Source organism: Mangifera indica, chromosome 1 (assembly GCF_011075055.1).
Source record: "Mangifera indica cultivar Alphonso chromosome 1, CATAS_Mindica_2.1, whole genome shotgun sequence".
Taxonomy (NCBI): Eukaryota; Viridiplantae; Streptophyta; class Magnoliopsida; order Sapindales; family Anacardiaceae; genus Mangifera; species Mangifera indica.
This window is the reverse complement of record NC_058137.1, coordinates 17,030,389-17,050,896: the sequence shown is the minus strand read 5'-3', so window position 1 is coordinate 17,050,896 and position 20,508 is coordinate 17,030,389. Positions and strand designations below refer to the sequence as shown.

The window sequence follows — 20,508 nt, the reverse complement described above, 5'->3', positions numbered from 1 at the left end:
TGAGGCTTTTCTGTTGACGAATTCTTTCTTGTCTTTGGTAAGGTCTTTGAAAGGACTAATCAATTGTCTACCTTTTCTCAAAACATGACCAAATGTTGACTGCTTTAAGCATGTCAAAGCGTTGCCTACTTTCTCTGTTGGGGTTCATCATTATGTGGCATATCAAGCTCTTAGGTGACAACCTCTGTTTAAGACACCAACTCCAGTGGGACCTACACTTCCTCATTCAGATTAACCTAAGCAAATTAACATATATGTGCCATTACATATTAACACATATTATCGAATAAAAAAACCACAAACCTACACTAATGGTGAGCTTTGAGCATATGACTCCTCATATATAACATGAATGCTTGAAAATCTCAGATCTCATCGCATAATTGTTGCATCTCCCCTTACATCATCCAAACATGTCAGTTAAGCTATTGTTGCATCTAAAGGCCAATCATGGAAGCCTATTGGCACAGGAGCTACTAGAGACTATCCTCTGATACATCATTATATATAGCACCATGAAATGAGTGTCTAGTAAGGGTCAACCTATGAGACTCTCGGGGGTGTAACATTCGAGAGGTTGACATGTATGGTGAGGACATTCGTATGTGTGGGGATGTGCTTGGAATATTGGCCCGAGATCCCTATGATGTGGACTACCATATAGGGGAGACCCAAACGGAGGGGGGATGACATAAGCATATATGAGGTCTGCGCACCATAAGAAGATGATTGATAAGAAGCATGATGTCTCGAGACCGCATGCAAATTGTCAACTGATTTTGTGGTCTTCTCATCGGATGACACGATAGGTGACTTTTCTCTTGTGAACTCCAATATCCTAATATACCACTCCTCTCTCGATCAAGGAGTGTTGGACGCAATACAATTGTAATGAAATCCTAAAACAAATAAAATAAAACTTTATTGTCATTTAACAAAATATATCATTATAGTATATTATATCAATTGACAAAACTTTGTTGTAACTTCCACTTACTGTAGGTGTGCCCATAATTGCTTCAACATCATCCCATGTTGGAAGGAAAAGGGTCCTCCATTTAAGCATTCGTAGAACACGACCATTTGTGATAAGTAACACATGTGGCAATAAGTTGTTCACAGTCTCATAAATCCAAAACTACATTAAAAAAGGACATTGAGTTGGTTAGTACTAATGATAACATGTAAGCAAATTATTTGCTAGAATGGTAAAACATTGCTTATCTGGAATGCAATGGGAAAATCTATAACCGGGTAATTGACAATGGGGGGTGGCCTTGTGTATGCATCATACTTTTGTAGACAATACTCATATCTTCCATTTATACCCTGCCACATAGAGTCTACTATCTTATTTCATGACAACACACCATGGATACCGATTAAATGCATCTGGATCATCAACAAGATGCAATATTTGATCGGACACCACATTCCTATTGTTTGCCCTTAGAACAAAGGAATGCACTAAATACAAAATGACAAACTTTACGTCATCCTCATCATTATCACCCCAAATCTGGTCATCAATCGTTCCTTTGATGTCTTGATACCGTAATGATCTACTAAGCCCTAGGAAGTATTGTAGCATTAAGCTAGGAGTTTTTAAGCAATTCATGTAGTGCGACATATCTATGTCATCTCCAAATAAAAGACTTGTGACAAGTGCAAACTCTATTGGCTCGAAACTTACTTCCATACCATTTATTCGGAACCATAGTTCTCTATCATGTTGTCTCTAGTTAATTAGATGGAAAAGCATAACATGTATTAGAATAACACTAAAGTGAATCTCCTCCAAACCCAAAAATTGGCCAAAACAGGTTGTTCGGAATATCTCTCATTGCGTTATCATCAATTTCTGGTTTATGATGCTAACAACATCCATCTTTATTTAGACAATCATTTGCGCATTAAATTTATACCCTTCATGAAACCTATATGCTCCCTCTTGGATATTGATTCGGTGCTCCTATAATACAAATAGAAAACAAATGAAAGAAAAATAAATACCACAAACCTGCACTGACTAGCAACTTCTCTTTTTATTTTTATCTTTATTTTTTTATTTTTATTTTTTTATGATAAACATTATAGCATATATATAAAACAAATACCATTAGAAAACTTTTACAAGCATACAAGGCGATAGGCGATATCTTATCTAGTATTGCCTAATATGAGGCGATATCTGGATATCTCTCTATCTTCAAAAATTTTTCAGATCTCTTATAATCCAACTTCTCAAATCAGTGAAAACCAAATCAAAATTAATTGTCACACACCCAAACTATATTATCATCACAACAAAAATCCCTTTTTGTATAGATCTATTCATACACCAACATCAAAAACCAAAAATTATAATACATCAACAAAATTACAATAAACAAATCTAAGTAGAAAACACTAACCCACAAAACTTGGTTTACCATTCTTCCTTAGTCAATCAGATTCAGATGATGGCATCAGTGGATGGATCGTTCGATCTCATCAATGTTGGTGAATAAAACGTTCATCATTGGCATTGGTTCTCCTTCTCGTTGGCATAGACGTCCACATCAGCTGCTTCTTCTTCTTCATCGTAGCGGCTTCAAAGATTTAGTAGCGGCTTCAAAGATTTAGTAGCGGCTTGGAAAGTGAGTTGGTGAAAGCTTGAAAAGGGAAAAGAAAATCTTTCAATTAATTTGGTGGAGGCTTGAAAAGGGATATAATTTATTAATTAATTTGGGAAAAGTGAATAGCCATGGGGTTTTATATTCAAAACGTAACTTCCTAAAAATGTGTTTTTGCAAGGATTCTTGTATTTTACAAAAAGAAATTGCCTGCAGAATTTTTTAATATGTAAACAGTGTAATAGTGTAATACTCACTCTTTTCTCATCACAAGAGTATTTTTTAAACTATACACTTTTTATAATATATTTATTATACATATAAAAAATACGGTAAAAATATATACACCGGCCATCTTGTTGTATTTTTTTTAATAACCCAGTTTTCTTTGTTATATTGCCTCCTGTGTGGGACAGATGAAGTAAATAAAAAACCCTCGGCGGCCAGAACCAGAAGAAAGGAGAAACTAAAAAAAATAAGACAGCGGCAATGGATGAAGAAGAACACGAGGTGTACGGAGGCGAAATCCCCGACATGGAGGGTGACATGGATGGTCACAACGCAGACGTCGACATGTCGGCTGCCGATGAGGACGCCGTCAAGGTGGTGACTTAAAAAACTCCCTACTTTCAGTTGAAACGCTAGGATTTGATAGATCTAAAATGGTTTATTTTTGCAGGAATTAGACGAGATGAAGAAGCGGTTGAAGGAGATGGAGGACGAAGCTGCAGCTCTTCGCGAGATGCAGGCCAAGGTTGAGAAAGAGATGGGTGCCGTTTCAGGTTTGCTTCTCATTTCTAATTTAGTTGAAGAAATTGTGGCTTCAGATTGTGATTATTTTTTTTAATTGTGTTGGGTTTGTATAGATCCAAACTTTTATGCATGATTTTTGGTAAAATTTAATCACGGAACAGTTATTGTAATTAGGTTTTTTTGTTTTTATGAATCGAGTACCACTTACCTCTGTGGTTATTATTTATCAAGTCTTAGTATAGGATTTTGTTGTGTTATCCCTTCAGTTTCTTGTGCATCTTGAGTTTTGGATATGGAGCGCTTCCATTCCTGGGATTCACAAATGGGACGATTGTTGGGTGTCTAGGCCGTATTAGGAGGAAAACATAGGCCTTCTACATATACAAGCTTCTATTCTTTTTTTCTTCCAATTGATAGTTTAAGGTTTTTAACTGCATTTAAAATGAACTTTGTTGCATTATTGATAATTGGGAACTGTTTGTTTTTTTAAATTTTGGACTGTGTTTAAGTTCCATTCCAACCAAAACGCTTATTTACTCCCTTGCTTTATTGAGTAACTTTAAGTCACAGGGTTCCCTTTACACCTAGTTTCAATCCCTATATACTATTTCTTGCTTAAATTAGCAATATATTTATTATCTTCCTCACTGTTACTTTTTACACAGATCCTGCTAGTGCAGCCGCTAATCAAGCAAACAGGGAGGAAGCAGATTCAAGATCAGTATTTGTTGGCAATGTGAGACACATGATACTTCTTTCTTCTGATGCATAACCTATCCTAGAAATAATATATGGCTAATTTTGTGTTATTTTCTGTTCTTTTGGAGTTATTGATGTGATATTGTCTCCCACAATTAATGTTTTTGGCACTGTTTATTTGATTTCTGTGGAGCTTTAGATTTTTGGTAGTATCTGTACTTTTCACTGTAGAACTTGGTCTTACTATAATGTTTGGCTGTGGAAATGTCTTAAAAAGAAATTTTAAGCTTAGGGGTAACACTTTCATGATAACAAATATGTTTTGTTAGAACTCTGAGATCATTACTTAGTTGCCACTTATGAACCAAATTTGCCACTTATGAACCGAATTTGGCTAATAGTGTTTGGATTCATTCCTGCTTGACTGATATTCCCAGGTCACTAGAGATTGTATATCTGCAATGCATATTTAGTGTTGTCTTCCTGTTGATGCCACCTTGAATTTTGGGCCCTGTTAAAGCCTCTTTTTTCCTTGATGAAGTTGTAGATCAGTAAAGTGGCAGTAATTAAGTTCTAGGAAAGAAAAGTTGTTGGCAAAGGATTAAGGACTTTTCTTGTGTGCCTGTACTAAAATATAAGGTTGATGAAAAGTTGTTCCATAAATTTAGTTTTTAGATTCTTGTTGGATGCAACTACAACTAAGTAGTGCAATACACAAGGTTGATTGTACTGTGGAGTCAATTCCCTATAGTATTTCCTATACCAAACCTTTTTGAGACATGACTGTGAATTGGCTAAGCACATATGAATTATACTGTTGTGTATGTGGGTCATTAAAAAAAAATTAATATTATTTTTCCTTTGACTTTCAGTAGTTTTTATTTTGTTGTCACCTTGAGTAATAAGAGAAGACAAAGTCTGTATTGTTTCTCATAGTTATTGTCAATAGGATGGACTTTCTGTATGATGTGAGAGTACCAATGAAACTTATATAAACTTCCTCCCACATCCATTTTGTCACAAACCATTTTAGTTAGGCTGTACTTTTGCTGGTTCGTGTACATTTCTCAAGCTACTGATATTTATTATTCTTCATTTAGTATGGTGAAATTCTCCTATCTGCCACACTCTTCTTAATTGAGTCTTATGTGTAGATATTTGTGTCCTGCTTAATGCTCTCCTTAATTGATTCATTTAGCCTTGAAACACTGTTTATGTTAACTTCTATTTGTGTTTGGTTTGAATGTGGGCAGTTCTCAGCTTTAGTAGTATAATGGTTTGATACCATGTATTACAATGATCGCGGGGTTCTTATTCCTCCAAATCTCTGTATACTAATGCTGTGATAATTTTACATTATTTTGAGGGTGGGTCAAAGTTATTGTTCTTATATAGGCCTGTATTTGAATGGAGCAAAGTGATCCCTACATGTATGAATTTTAAAATGAAACAAGGAAAAAGAATAAAAAAAGGGAGAAAACTGAGAAAAGAAAGTCTTGAAAAAGAAATTGAAAAGTATTTAATAGAAAAAAGAAAGCTGAAAAAATATGTGAAAAAAAAAAAAAAGAAAACTCAAAAGAATTAATTGTTGAAGAAATGGAAACAAGGAAAGAGATGAGTGAAGCATTAGAAAATGTGGGTTAATTGTGTATGAAGTGACATTACGGTGAAAGACTCACCTGTAAAAGGCATTTGAAAAGGATTGCTGGAGTGGATGGAAGTAAATGCAAGTTAAGAGTTTTCAACTTCTGCCAGCCAGAGAACAAAGCCTGTTTTCTTTGAAGTTGATAGGCAAAATGGGCTATGCACACTAAGTCAAAAGAGCCCTCCTGCTGCTGGTGGAGTTTTTCACTGGAGCCTCTCAAATTTGTGGTCATTTGACAATATGTGGTGAGAGGCATGCGTTTATTCACTTCTTTTTCTTTTTGTTTTTTGGCTTCCTTATGGCCTTATCCCTTGCTTGCAACTTGTTTCCCAGAAGAATATTTGTATGCTGTTGATGGTGCCTTGAACATGACTTACTCATTTTTGTTTTAAGTGCAATGTTTTATTTAAGACACACCTCAGCCATGGAGATTCTTGACTAACATAGATATTTAAATTTCTTTGCAAATGAAATATGATTTTTGCAATCACTTGCGTAGCTCACCAGTTATTTGGATTTTTCTTATCACTTAATATCTAAAGTTGTTTTAAAGTAACCTGGGAGAGAAATTCCATTGACATAATTTAATCTGAGAGTTAATACGCGTTTTACTAGAGATCTCCAAAGTTTAAAGTGTGATACACGAATTGTTCATCTACTGCAATACTTAAGATGGTGTGAGGTTGTTTCTATTCTAAAACTTTTCATTAATTGTTGGTCATTGCACTCCACAGCCTTTGCCTTAAGTTTTAATTTATTATCTCCTATTTATCCAGATTTTTTTCTTTGGATATTAGTCTGTAAGATCACTTCAGATGGGATTTTACTTTTGTAATTCATTTCTACAATAATTTGTTTGATAAGAACCTTTCTCATTCAATGCTGAAGGAATTATGTGGACATAATGATTCGGATCAAAATTATGCTGTTCCTATTATCTCCAAAATCTTTTGTGGATATTCACATCAGTGTTATGTGGAAGATGATTGTACTTAGTTCAGACCTCTTTTAAGTGAAAATATGTTTGAAATTTTCAAAAATAGGAAGATAAAATACATGATTGTAGTTATGTTTTTTGGGATGGTGAAATGCTGAATTAATGTTGATTGCCGGAGAATTATCCAACTACTGTTGAAGTACCTTGCTTTATGGAGCTGAATTACCTCTGATTAGTGGATGCAAATAGGGATAATGGTAAATAAGAAATACAAAGATTTAGAGGGAGAGTATGTTGCCTGTAAATCAAATGAGATTTACTTGGCTACTTTCTTCATGTATGAAGATACAAGTGATTATCAGTGTGTAAAGTGAATGGATTGTGTGTTGCTTGGAGAACTGTTTGTGGGATCAACTTGTTTGCATTTTTGGCTCCTTTTTGAATTGATACTGTGATCAATTTTCAAATTTCTAAATTTGGGAGCTTTGATTGCTTTTGCCAACTAAAGTCTTCAACTGAATTTGACATGTAGGTTGATTATGCATGCACACCTGAAGAAGTGCAGCAACATTTCCAGTCCTGTGGTACAGTAAACAGGGTTACCATTCTGACGGACAAGTTTGGCCAACCAAAGGGTTTTGCCTATGTGGAATTTGTTGAAGTAGAAGCTATTCAAGAAGCTCTTCAACTGAATGAGTCTGAATTACATGGTCGCCAGCTGAAGGTAACTCAAGTTCTTAAAAGAAATGAAGTATGAGAACTTTCAATCATAAAATCAGGAATGGGGTTTGTAATTTCAAATGCTTATGTGATTGCTTGATGCAATTCCCAGGTATTGCCTAAAAGGACCAATGTCCCTGGGATGAAGCAGTATCGTGGAAGGCGATTCAATCCCTACATGGGATTCCGGGGTAGGAGGCCTTACGTTCCTCCTTATTTCAACTCCCCGAATGGATATGGGTAATGTCTGAAGCAATGCTCAGTAGTCCTGTTTGGTTGACAGTAACATTGTATCTTACCTTTTGACTCATTTTCATCTCTGAAACCTCGTTGCAGGAAGGTTCCTAGGTTCAGAAGGCCAATGCGATACATGCCCTACTATCAGTAGAGACTCTGCTTGTGTTAAAAGAGGATTGGTATTATTATGTTATGGAGGATTACATCCGGGAACTCCAATTATATGTACTATCTTTTAGATACTCATTTGTTATTTGTCATGCATGGTCACCAAAAATCATTGAATTTCTAATTGAACTTAGACAATTTATCAGTTCCAAGCATGGGTTGTTTTTTTTTTAAATCAGGGAACTTAGTGGTCATAGCAATTAAATAAACTTCTATAATATAATTATTTAGTGGTCATAGCAATTAAATAAACTCAGTGGTCATAGCGGCTCATACAATCAGGGAACTAATTAATTGATTCTAAGTTGCATGAGCCGCTATGCGCAATGTTTTACGTTGTCCAACTCTTGACCATATATCCTTATAAATATGAATCATGATGCCGGTTTAATGCTTGATTAAGACATTGAATAGACATCAAGTATTTTAGATGTTACCCATCTTGATAGTAGGGACAGAAAGTTACCAATTATTGCGATTTCTATTTCAATAATTCAATCATAATAATTGACTGTCCTCATCATCAACCAGAACGCATTAATTTACACAATAATTTAAAGGGCAATTGTTCTGAGCACCACCATGCATTTCACAAGTTTTATATTTTTTATTTACAAGTTTCATATCATAATTTTGGAAAAATTATGCTAATTTATTAATACAATCTTATACTATAACAAAATAACATAACGATTCCCGTAAACATATATCATTATACGGAAAAAAAAAAACAAACAAAACAAAACAAGGCAAGCCAGGTGCTCTTCAATTAGGGCTTGATTTAAAAACACCAGCCAAACAACATGAAGGCAATATGAGTAGTGAGAATGAGGGTGAGACAAATGTCACAAATTGAAGGCTATTTGCAAGCTCAGAGTGGACCCTTTGCTACAGACATCACAACAACCCTGTAGAGAGGTCAGCAGCTGTAAAACGTTTTAAATATTATTTCCTTTTATGTCAATTCATTTGCCTGAGCTGCAGCATTGCCACTAATAATTCTGTTTGTGAATGAGATTTGAGTACAATTCTTAATTGTTGTTGGAGTTAATTATAGGATGACTTTGAGATGGTTTTGTTGTTGGCCAAAAGAGTTCTTCCCACCCAAGGTATGGTGAAAACTCAACCCTATACCTTCTAACTTTTAAAAACTCAAATATCCACTCATTACTCAAAATCTATTAAAATTTTTTGTTAAAATTAAAATGTAAAACCATTATTTTATCAGTAATATTAAAAAATTATAATTTTATCTTTTTCTCTCTTTAGGTTTTGAAAACTAATAACTTCACATTTACCTAAACATTTCCAATTTTGAAAAGTGATTATCCCCCCCTCTCCCCCCCCCCCCCCCCCCCACCTAGGTTTTTATTTTCTCCCCTCTTCGACAATCATTCCGTCACTGGCAACTTTCTCTTCCCACCCTCACTATCAAAATCGTCTAGACAACCGTCATAGGAGGTTGTTCAATGAAAAGACGTCATCTCTTCATTTGATGAAGCGAAGTCGTTTCTTCATTCGATGAAGAGATGCCATCTCTTCATTCGACGAAGAGACTTCATCTCCTTGTCGATTTCTTTATCTCTGAAGAGAAAGAGACAATTCGTCTTCGTCTGTTCGTCGCACAAGCTTTCGAGGTAGGCGGCTGAACAATTCTGACAATGAGGGTGGGAAGAGAAAGTCATAGGTGATGGAGTGGTGGTCAGAGGGGAGAGAAAAAAAAAACCTAAGTGTTGGGGGGAGGGGGGGAATAGTCACTTTTCAAAACTGGAAATATTTAAGCAGAGATAAAGTTGTTCGTTTTTAAAACCTAGGTAGGGAAATAAGAAAAATTATAATTTTTTAATATTACTAGTAAAATAATGATTTTACCTTTGACTCTAATAGAAAATTTTAATAGAGTTTGGGTGATAGGTATGTGTTTACATTTTTAAAAGTTTAAGGGTATGAGTTTAGGGGTTTCACTATACCTTGCGTGGGAATAAGTCTTTTGGCCTTTTGTTATCTAGTGTTCTCTAGTCTCTAAGTTATTTCCAAAAGAACAGTCTCTAAACATATTGGGTAACTACGACTAGTGATCAATTGCAGGACCAACAACTAAGGAGGACTTTTAATCCGCCAAACAACAAAGGATGTAAGTAGATATTCTACCCCAAGATAGTAAGAAGACTTGCATTTAGTAATAAATTACTTCAAAGTCTTTTACAAGGAAGTCATATTATTTTATGTGACAATAAGGGGAAACTATATTCATCTTCTTAATAAAGATATTTCTAATGATGTAAATATTTTCTTTTAGTCCAATAAGGATATGAATAAATCTACTAAGTTATGTTTGAATTAAGACTAGATAAAAAGGTCTCTACCACATTCTATTGTTGTAAACTTTTGTAATTAGCCTTTTCCAATAACTATAGAAGGTGGCAAAAAAAGGTCTTAGATAATTAGTCTTCTAAAGAATCTGATATCAACCTAAAACCATCCCATTCTACAAAACACAATCAGTCAACTCTGACAGTTGACATCTCACAACTAAAGCTAGCCAAAGGTGACCCTCCCAACATTACTTGACAAGAAGCCAATGTTGTCCAAGTAGCACTCACATATTTAAGACCTTTCCCCAAATAAGGAAAACATAAAATGTTCATAAGTATTAGATGATACATTCTATTTAACAAGGTTGACATTTTAGGCTAACAACCGCAACCCAAAGTGTTGCGAACCTAGTATTATAACTTTGGCTAACAACGACATAAGGAGCCCTAATTGTCTAACTCCAAGTCCATTGATACATGACTTCTTGAATGCCTATCCAGCCTTTCCATATAAGGTAGCGAAATTCACCTTAGCAACTAGTGGTTCTCCACCAATGAGACAGTCTTCCATCAAATAAACCTTGCCCTTAAATTATCACTATACATAGGCTTATTGTTTGACTTAAATCAATGGATAATGCCTATATACATACATAGCATGCCTTCATCTAAACAATAAAATTCACTCAGTGCCCTCTCATGTTAATGCTACAATAGACCATGACAAACAATATTGTAACACCTTCTCCCAAAGATACTGCCTTCTAAAGGGAAGTGCCACATTACTTAACTAATAGAGTATGCATTCACTTAAACATTTGATAACTTACATGCACCCAACTATATCATAAAATGTAGAAATAACAAATGAATATCCTTTATTAACAAACACCAACTGAAAAAATATCAGATGATCTCGAGATAAAACAATCAATCCAAACTTATTATCTAGTAACACTACCAATAGAAGAGGCATAAAATTGTTCTTGAACATGCAAAGAATTATTCTTGGACTTTTCCCTAAGTTTCTTGCCACAATGAGAACTCAACCTTTGGAACTTTCTTATTCTTTTAGCAAATCAATGAGAAAGGACCTCTTGAGCATAAGCACTTGATGTGATAACATTTCATCTAGAACCATTATCCACCAACCAAGGTGGACTACCATCTGCAATATTTTATCCTTGGTCACACAAGCTCTTTTCTGCAATTGTCAATTATGACTATACTTCCATGTCTTATTTTCAAAGGACTAGATCCTCTCCTAAACAGAAGACCAAACATTGCCTGGAAGTTATAGCATAAATAAACTACTTAGAAAACATCATCAAGTTGAAAACTATACAACTATCTAAAAATTTATGTTTTCTTACTAAAGTTTCATCTTTACAAGAAAAAATCGAGTTTCATAAGAATTTAAGCTATCAAGAATTACCTTGAAGAACCCATTGAACAAAGACATGAGTGTCCATCTCACATTGTTCTTCAAATGGATTCCAAGGTGAGATGTGAAGAAGGACTCAAGCATCCAAATCCCTCTAGCAATGTAACCCGCTTATAGAAGGGTGTTCAACATGTCTGCCTTAGGAAAGCCATGATGACTTAAGATACCTCTATGTACCCATGAGGGGTGCATACTCCTATCTGGTACAACGGTAAGAAAACATGCACCCCATACCAACCGATCTAGAAAGCCACTAGGATACTTATCCACCACATCCTTTTAGAGAGGACTCAAACTCTGAACTTCCCTCTTTCGTCACGTTTGAAAGAATATTGTGTCAACTTTCACCTGTAAAAAATAACAAAATATGTTAGAACCTCTATGATTGGAAACTCTAAGGTTAAGTAATTCATCTTCTTAAGAGGCAATGATGATATTCCTTTGATTTACAAACGAAAGAGCATATTATCATAAGACCAACAAGTATAGCATGAGAAGAAAAGTTTGTGAAGCATGAATGGCTCGAGCTAACTCCTCTCCTTTTATAGCCAAAAAGAGGCTTGACTGTTCAATGTAATACATAAACATGTTTCAACCAACCTATGATTCGAACAATGCACATTCGACCACATTTCATAGGAAAGTAGAATGATAAGTTGATATTCGACTTAAAATGTACAGAGTCATTATGATATCAATATCACAAAAATATGACAATCTTTGTGTGTCAACAACTCACACAAAAAAGATAGTGATCAAAGTTCTTGAAGTCTTTCTTGCACTCGAAGAAATAGGAATAATTGTTATAGGATATTTTTCAACTCATAGGATATCTCACTAAGAAGTGTTTATTCGAAAAAACCTATTCAAGAAACTATGACCAATGACCAACCACAAGACCAACAATTAAGGAACACTTTCTGTCCACCAAAAACAAGGGATGCAGGCAAAGATTCTATCTCGAGCAACAAGAAGACCTCCAGTTAGCAACAAATTACCTCAAAATCTTCTAAAAGAATTTTCATTTTTTTTCTTTTGTGATAACAAGGGAAAGTTATCTTTACCTTCCTAATTAGAATATTTTTGTTATTGTAATTATTTTATTTTACTTCAATTAAGATATAAATAAATCTATAAAATCGTATTTAAATTAAGAATCCTCTTATCATCCTATATATTTGTATACTCATTAAAGTACGAACATAGTCAGATATTCTATTTATTATATTCAATGTTTTAAAGATATATAACAACTAATAATTACATCATTAATATAAGTATTTTAATCATTGAATCAACCCACATTAAAATTCTTTTGTCTTTTTTATTTATTTTTTGTTTCATTCGTATCTCACTAAAATACAAACCAAACTCTAGTAAAATACTTATTGTTGCTATTATAGCTTCACTTACAAAAGATTCAAAATTATGTGTTTTGATTGGTGATAAAAATCTTATCAAGAAGTTTAGTGTTATTTTAAGTCTCACGCAATCATCCCCTTTCTCTTAAAAACACAAAAGATTTCTATGATTTCAAAAATCAACACAATGGAAGTTAGCATGAAAAGTCCAGAGCCAGACATGAATTAAATGAAACAAATATACTTGAAGGTTTCCTCTTGCACTGAAAGGTAATGGATTTCAGCGCGGGAATAACGTGAATAAAAATAAACTTAAAATTGTCAAAGAAATGAAATTTGGTTTTGATATTCAGATAGCCACGTGATGGAACCGCAATTATCATTTATCAGAACCGAACTTCAACTATCAAACAACCAACTCCATCTAATTCATCATGTGCCAACTAACTTAGGTGATGCTATTCGCAGCCAATTTTAAGAACTCAATTTAGCATTTAGATGATATATTATTATATAATCTGAAAATATTTTTGTAAATTACTAAATTATATAACATTATTTAAGTATTTTATTAGATATTCAAAACTGAATGTGTATTTTTAATATTCTAAATTACAAGTCTGCCAAGTATAGTTGAATGAAGGATATTATGATCCTTCTCTCCTTTACTGGTAGCCTCTCGAAATACCCAATGGCCAGGCTGATAAATTATCATCTTTTAACATGTATATCTATCACTTGTCTTCATGTAAATATTTTGTTCCCAGCTAGATTTCACAGAAAAATCAAAGGAAAATAAACTGAAAATTCTTGACATGATACTGGCTTTTTCTTTATTTCTTCAATTTCTCAAACAATAACTTGTTCATATTACATAAATACTCAAGTACACATACTGAATAAAATATAAAATTCAACTGGGTTGATTACCAACACCTTAATTTTGCAGCTTTGAGTTGGAGCACATTGCAGGATTTTTTCTTGTTGCTCATGAAACAATGAATGGTGCGTAGCTGCTGCAACACAAGGGTTTGGTAGAGACCCTTTTATTCACTACCAAAATAATAAAGATAGGTTTGCAATCACCAAGGACATCAAATTGCACATGTTTGGATTGATTTAAACTCCCATTGAAAGCAAACGTTGGGTTCCAATTCTTCTCTTTCTAAGGCGTTCGGCAATGATAAAGGACAGCTCAAGAGCTTGAGATGCATTCAACCTTGGGTCACAATGTGTGTGATAGCGTGAGCTCAAATCATCAAAAGTCACCGTTCGAGATCCTCCAATGCACTCTGTCACGTTCTGCCCGGTCATCTCTAGATGAATACCGCCCGGGTGGCTTCCTTCTTGTTCATGAACATCAAAGAAGGCACGAACCTCAGCCTGCCAACGAGCAAGTTAACCGTCACCACAACATTTTAAGTTAAGGTTCAAGCAAACAAATGGAATTTGGGGGAAATTAATTATACCATGATTGCATCGAAGGGACGTGTTTTGAGCCCACATGGTGCCTTAATAGTGTTTCCGTGCATCGGATCACAAACCCAGGTCACAATTTGACCAGACCGGCGAACTGCCCTGACCAAATGGGGAAGTTTCACTCTCATGTTTTCAGCTCCCATTCTGCAAATGATTGTAATTCTTCCAGGCTTGTTGTTAGGATTTAGAATTTCAACGAGTTTTACTAGCTCATTTGGATCCATTTTGTTGCTAACCTGAAAAATAAGTTTCAGGTCAAGTGATAAGAAATTACTGAATGGAAGTAGTACTACCAATTAATCCTGAACAAATAGATCAAAGAGCACATTGAATTGCAAGCACCTTGATACCAAGAGGGTTGGCGATTCCTCTGAGGAACTCGACGTGAGCGCCGTCTAGCTGGCGAGTACGCTCCCCAACCCAGAGCATGTGAGCAGAGCAGTCATAGTAGAGACCAGAAGTGGAATCTTGTCTGGTGAGTGCTTGTTCATAAGGCAAAAGCAAGCATTCATGAGAAGTCCAAAAGTCAGTTGATTTCATTATAGGATGATCCACTGTCAGCCCTGCTGCGGCCATGAATCCTAAGGCCTCATCGACGCGGTTAGCAAGTTCGTGGTACCTGTTGAGCAGGTTCATACTTTTAACTTAAACAACACAAATTCACATTCTAAGGATAATCATAATCACAATCCTAAAAATTTCTATAATAACTGAAGTAACATTTCTAAACAATCGTAAATTTATAAATTTAAAGCAGTTCAAATTAGGAATAATGACCTGTCTCCCTGCTCACTGTTCTCAGCAAAATCAAGGTTCCATTGAGTAACTCTCTGCATTGCAGCATAACCTCCAGTTGCAAAAGATCTAAGAAGATTAAGAGTAGCTGCGGCTTGGCAGTAAGCTCTAATCATCCTTTCAGGATCTGGAATTCTTGATTTCTCATCAAAAGTATCACCATTTATGTTGTCTCCCTTGTAACTTGGCAACTTCACTCCGTTTTTCTCCTCAAATGGATCTGATCTTGGCTTTGCAAATTGACCCGCCATTCTTCCAACCTAAATTATCCATTCCCATTTTCAATTTTTAATTATCTCTTTTAATTAGCACACAAAATTTTCGTTGAATAAAGTAATTAAAACTGATTCAAACAACAGTTTAATTAAAATTTATCTAACCTTAATCACTGGCACTTGCCCACCAAACATAAGCACAGCACCCATCTGCAACAAGATCCTGAAAGTGTCTCTAATATTATTGGCATGGAACTCCTTGAAACTCTCAGCACAGTCACCACCCTGAAGCAAGAAAGCATTTCCCATGGCAGCTTCTCCAAGCTTCTCCTCCAAATTTCTTGCTTCTCCAGCAAAAACCAGGGGAGGAAAAGCTTCCAGAGTTTTCAAAACAGCATCTAATTGCTCCTTATTCGGGTACTCCGGAAGCTGCAATGCTTTCTTGCTCTTCCAGCTATCTAGCGTCCATTTCCCAGATCCCGAAACGGTGACCGGTGGTGATTCCACCACAGCAACCTTGTTTTTGGTGGGTTCGGCCGCATGGACGGCTGTGATTGGCTGCACATATCTGGGTTTGGAGTTGGGGGGAAGAAGAGAGAAAGATGGTTGGTGGGAGTTGGATGACAGAGAGTGGGCATTGGCATAAAGAGACTTGGAAGAGAGAGTTGTTTGAGAAAGAGCCATTTGCTAAAAAAAGCAAAGTTTAGCTTTTGTGTTTAGTGTTGTTGTCTCTCTGTTTGCAGAGAGAGTAGGCGGAGGGATATGGTGAGGCTCTTTGGAGGAAAAGAGGACCTTTTGTGGGGTTTTATAGGATTTTTTTAACCTTTTTCTTACCAGAGCCATGTTTGGTACTTGGTTGGTGAAGTTGAACAGTCAAACGGGGGATGCCGGGAAGTTAGTTAGGACTGGGACTGGTCCTTTTTGTATTACAAAAAAAAAAAATATATATATATATATATATATATATATATATATATATATGACTGTATCTAACAAACCACGTGGGCAGAGTAATAAATATTTTCCCCATGCAAATGGAAAAAAGAACAATTTTTTCTGTTTAGATGAAATAACAGATACATACCGTTATATATAAAAGATCTAAATATTTATCAAGTTTTAATTTATTAGAATATATTTATAAAATTTTTGTTAAGATTAAAATATAAGATTATTATTTTATCATTAATATTTAAATAATTAAAATTATATTATATTTTTTCTTTTTAATTTAGAAAAATAACATTTTTCTCTTTGATTAAATTTTGAAAATTCACTTTTTCCCCCTAGGATACCAAACCTGCAATCCGATCATTCTCTCTAACGAATGGTAGAGCAATGACAGAGGAATAAGATGGAGTTGCCTAAAAGATGACCTCTGGACAATGACTATTATCCAGATCTCTAAAGAACACTTCATCGTCCAGATCTCTAGATGATGGAACGTCCCCCATTCTAGAGGATAAGCATCATTCTCATTGGATGATGTTTCGTCATTCAGATCTGAATAACGAGTATTGTCCTAAATGGACAACGCTTGGTCGTCTAGTAATGTATTGTGTTAGTCGTCGGTGGTCGGAGGGAAAGGTAAAAAAAAAACTTAAGGATTTGGAGAGGGAGTCAATTTTCAAAGTTTATGTATGAGGATTAAATGTTAATTTTTAAAATCTGAAGGGGAAAATGAAATAAAATTATATATTTTTAATATTATTATTAATAACAGTTTTACATTTATATTTAACAAAAAATTTAACGATAGTTTAGAGATAGATGAGTGTTTAGGGTTTTCATTTATCACGAGTATATTGTTAAAATTAAGCTAAAACTTATATGAAAAATAGTCATTTACTCATACACCTTTAACTACATAAAATTAATATATAGATAATTTATTATTATATAATTTAATTATTCTAAATTAAAAAATAAAATAATATTTAATTATATTATAATATATTTTTTATATACTAATTTTATATTTTCAAAGTATCTACCTATGATACCGTTCCTTCTTTAGTATATAAACGAGCTTTATTTTGTAATTTTTTTTCACTTTTTTATGCAGATGGTATGGTAAGTCTAAGAAAAATCTTCTCGGTAAACGATTTATACATTTTACAAAATAGTGGACAAAAATGTTCTCCTAATTAATTAAAATAACAACTATACCTAGAGCTTTGATGCAACTAATTTTCCACACTCATTTATTTTTTAAAACAAAAATGTTTGTTGATATTCAATTAAGATTATAAGCCACCCAATCACCCCACCATCGTTCAAAACCCTTCAACAAAAACATTTCGATCAAGATAAGAGAGTGTTTGGTTTGGATAACATTTTATTACTAAAATAGAAAGATTATCTTGAAGATAGATTACTTAGAAGATTACTGGGTATAAATGATTACTATATTTGATAAAATTTGATAGGTATAAATAATTATTGTGTTTGGTCAAAGCTAATAAAATATTACTAGTAAATTATTTTACTTAAATACCCTTAAATATAATTATTTTTAAATATTTTTTATATTATTTGTTATATTAATTAAAAATAAATTTATTTTTATCTCAAAAAGTTAATATATAATAATATAATTATAATAAACTCAAGATTACTTCAGTAATGTTTAAATACCTAAGGTGAAGATGGTAATCAGATTACCACCTATATTATCTGTCACGTCAGCATTGGTAATAGAAGATTACTATAATATTTTATTACTGACAAACCAAACAAAGGAATAAAAGATAAATTATCAAGGTAATCTTAAAAAACTCCAACCAAACGCCCCCTAAGATGAAATCAAAATTGAACAATGTAAAATCTTTCTTATTCAATTGATTAATGTCATCGAATCCACCTAAGTATTTTCAATAGAGATGAGGTAAGATTTGACTAAGATAAGATGGGTCGAGATTAATTAGTTTCTTATCAAGGTAATGCTCTTGTGGCATCGATTGAACTATTGTTGTACATGTGTTGGACTTTTAATTCATCCTCTACATATTGATTTATTGTAATCTTTCCTTGTTATTTCTTCTCTAAAGTCTTTCTTTGATTTATTGTAGTTTTTCCCATATAATTCACACCATTGATTTGATTAGTTTAATATAGTAATTTTTATTCCTACCAACTTAACGTAATAATTATTTATACATGTCAATTCTAATAAACACATTAATAATTTATAACTGTAATATTCAAGATAATAATTTTTTATGATAACTTTTTTTATGATAAAAGATTATCCAAATCAATCATATACTTAGAAAATTTGCTGATTTTATGCATAGTTTTATTATTAATTTTTATTAATTTATGCTATTGTTCATAATTCTATAAATGTGTTAAAATTTGTAATTTGAAGAGATAATTATGATTTTTTTTTATAAAAAAGTGGAAATTTTTAACTTTCTTAATATTAAATAGAAGAGGCACATGCATAACATACAAGTAAGAGTATATTTGAGCTAACTCAAGATCGAGTTTAGGCTAGTTTAAATTTGGTTTGGCCCATCAAACTAGTTTAATTTCTGGAACTCTATTGGAGCTATACAGTAAGATGCTTAAATATTAGTTTTATCCTCGAAGCCAACTCAATGTTAACCTCTACCTTTCTTTCAAGTGCTAATCTTGACAAGTGATTCAAGAATAGATTTAGAAACTCACAAACCACTAGAGTGTCCCCCACTTTCAAAGTTGATCAGAATTTAATCCATTTACCACATGTACTAGATATTCGGTGTGCCCCTTACTCAACATTTTGCAAGCTTTGACATTACTAATCATCATGTTAAGTAATTGACCTTTAGCAAAGAAGAACTTATCACTATTATCTAAGCTGAACTTAACCTTTTTCCTTTTATAGTTAATTTCAGTCTCATGCCTACTAAGGAAGTCCACACCTAAAATCATGTCGAAATTGGACATCTCAATTCTCGACCCTTCAACATCATGTTATGATGTCACTCAGTATCTTATTACTATTAGTTATCTCGATATTGATATGGCTCACCACTGTGGGTTTTAGCCTTAATCTTTGTACCAAATCCTTGAGCTACAAAACTCTGTGTAGCACCTGAATCAATCAAAATATATAAAGAAATAGTATGAAAAAGTAGCTGACTCGTCATGACAAATAGGCTAGCGTTAACCTATGCCTGAGTAATTATATACACACTAGCCTAGCCCTCACCTGTGGGCTGCTTTGATCTCATTAGAGCTATACCAACTCTTATAAGATACTCCCTAGCAAAATGTCCTAGTTGATCATATCTGAAACAAACCCTCTAACTGGGTCTACACTCCTCTTGATGTTTGCGTCCATACCTGTGGCATACAGGAAGTTCTTCTCGATGGGACCTCTTATCTCTATATTGCCTTTCTTGGGACCTTTTAACTTAGAGTTCCTTTTTCCTCTCCTGTTTTTGTCCTTGTTGGTACCCCGATTAACGACATCTCTTTGAATTAAACCTTGGTTGGCTTTTCTAAAAGTTACTTGTAAATCCTTTTCAAGGTCCAATATAATATCTACCTTTATGACTCTATTTAAGGCCTCAAAATAAGGTGATGGTGGGGTATGGTCCCCCACCATCACCTTCTTAGCAAGGTCAACCTAGAGTCCCTAAACAAACATCTTTATCTTACCCTGAATTGTGTCGATCACTCTTGGGGCATTTATAGCAAGAATATTAAATCTGGTAGAACACTCTCAGACTATCATACTATCTTGCTTTAGGCTAAAGAACTCTTGGGTCTAGGATCTCATGACATCCATTAACCTATACTCCTCATTGAACATCTGTCTGAAATCAACCTATGACATACCCTCTATTGAGTAAGTGGTACCTATGAGCCTTCACCAAGCCTTGGCATCCCATCTGAGCAGGTAAGCAACATACTTGACTTTTTCCTAGTTAGTCATAATGAACATAGCCATGACCTCCTTCATGGCTTCTAACCACTAAAGAGTCATAACTAGATTCACGATACCCTTGAACTCTAGTGAATGATGTCTGCCCGCTAGCCCATAAATCATATGTACTTGACCTTTCACATAGATCATCTACTAGACTAGAGGCTAAATAGGTTACTAAACGAGTGATGGTTAAACCAAAGTTGT

General features: G+C 34.2%; 2 protein-coding genes across 2 annotated transcripts; one reads left to right on the top strand and one right to left on the bottom strand.

Annotated features, from left to right (window-relative positions):
• The first annotated feature begins 2,988 nt into the window (after positions 1–2,988).
• On the top strand, positions 2,989–7,926 carry LOC123227590 (polyadenylate-binding protein 2). The gene is made up of 6 exons (XM_044652648.1): positions 2,989–3,218; positions 3,295–3,397; positions 4,034–4,104; positions 7,182–7,373; positions 7,482–7,609; positions 7,706–7,926. Exons 1-6 carry the CDS (start codon positions 3,105–3,107, stop codon positions 7,755–7,757), a joined length of 660 nt encoding a protein of 219 aa, XP_044508583.1. The 5' UTR covers positions 2,989–3,104; the 3' UTR covers positions 7,758–7,926.
• A 5,778-nt stretch (positions 7,927–13,704) lies between these two features.
• Positions 13,705–16,175, bottom strand: LOC123227459 (phospho-2-dehydro-3-deoxyheptonate aldolase 2, chloroplastic). Its single transcript, XM_044652266.1, has 5 exons — positions 15,549–16,175; positions 15,151–15,428; positions 14,716–14,992; positions 14,364–14,609; positions 13,705–14,277 (listed from the first exon to the last, which is right to left on the bottom strand). The coding sequence occupies exons 1-5, from the start codon at positions 16,065–16,067 to the stop codon at positions 14,014–14,016; spliced, it is 1,584 nt and encodes a 527-aa protein (XP_044508201.1). The 5' UTR covers positions 16,068–16,175; the 3' UTR covers positions 13,705–14,013.
• Positions 16,176–20,508: the final 4,333 nt, after the last annotated feature.

Excerpts from the sequence above, each read along its gene's own strand:
- LOC123227590 (XM_044652648.1), top strand. The coding sequence starts at position 3,105 with ATGGATGAAGAAGAACACGAGGTGTACGGAGGCGAAATCCCCGACATG. Across the intron at positions 7,374-7,481 it reads TACATGGTCGCCAGCTGAAG|GTATTGCCTAAAAGGACCAA; the intron begins GTAACTCAAGTT and ends TGCAATTCCCAG. Across the intron at positions 7,610-7,705 it reads AACTCCCCGAATGGATATGG|GAAGGTTCCTAGGTTCAGAA; the intron begins GTAATGTCTGAA and ends ACCTCGTTGCAG.
- LOC123227459 (XM_044652266.1), bottom strand. The coding sequence starts at position 16,067 with ATGGCTCTTTCTCAAACAACTCTCTCTTCCAAGTCTCTTTATGCCAAT. Across the intron at positions 14,993-15,150 it reads AACAGTGAGCAGGGAGACAG|GTACCACGAACTTGCTAACC; the intron begins GTCATTATTCCT and ends CCTGCTCAACAG. Across the intron at positions 14,278-14,363 it reads GTCCCTTCGATGCAATCATG|GCTGAGGTTCGTGCCTTCTT; the intron begins GTATAATTAATT and ends GCTCGTTGGCAG.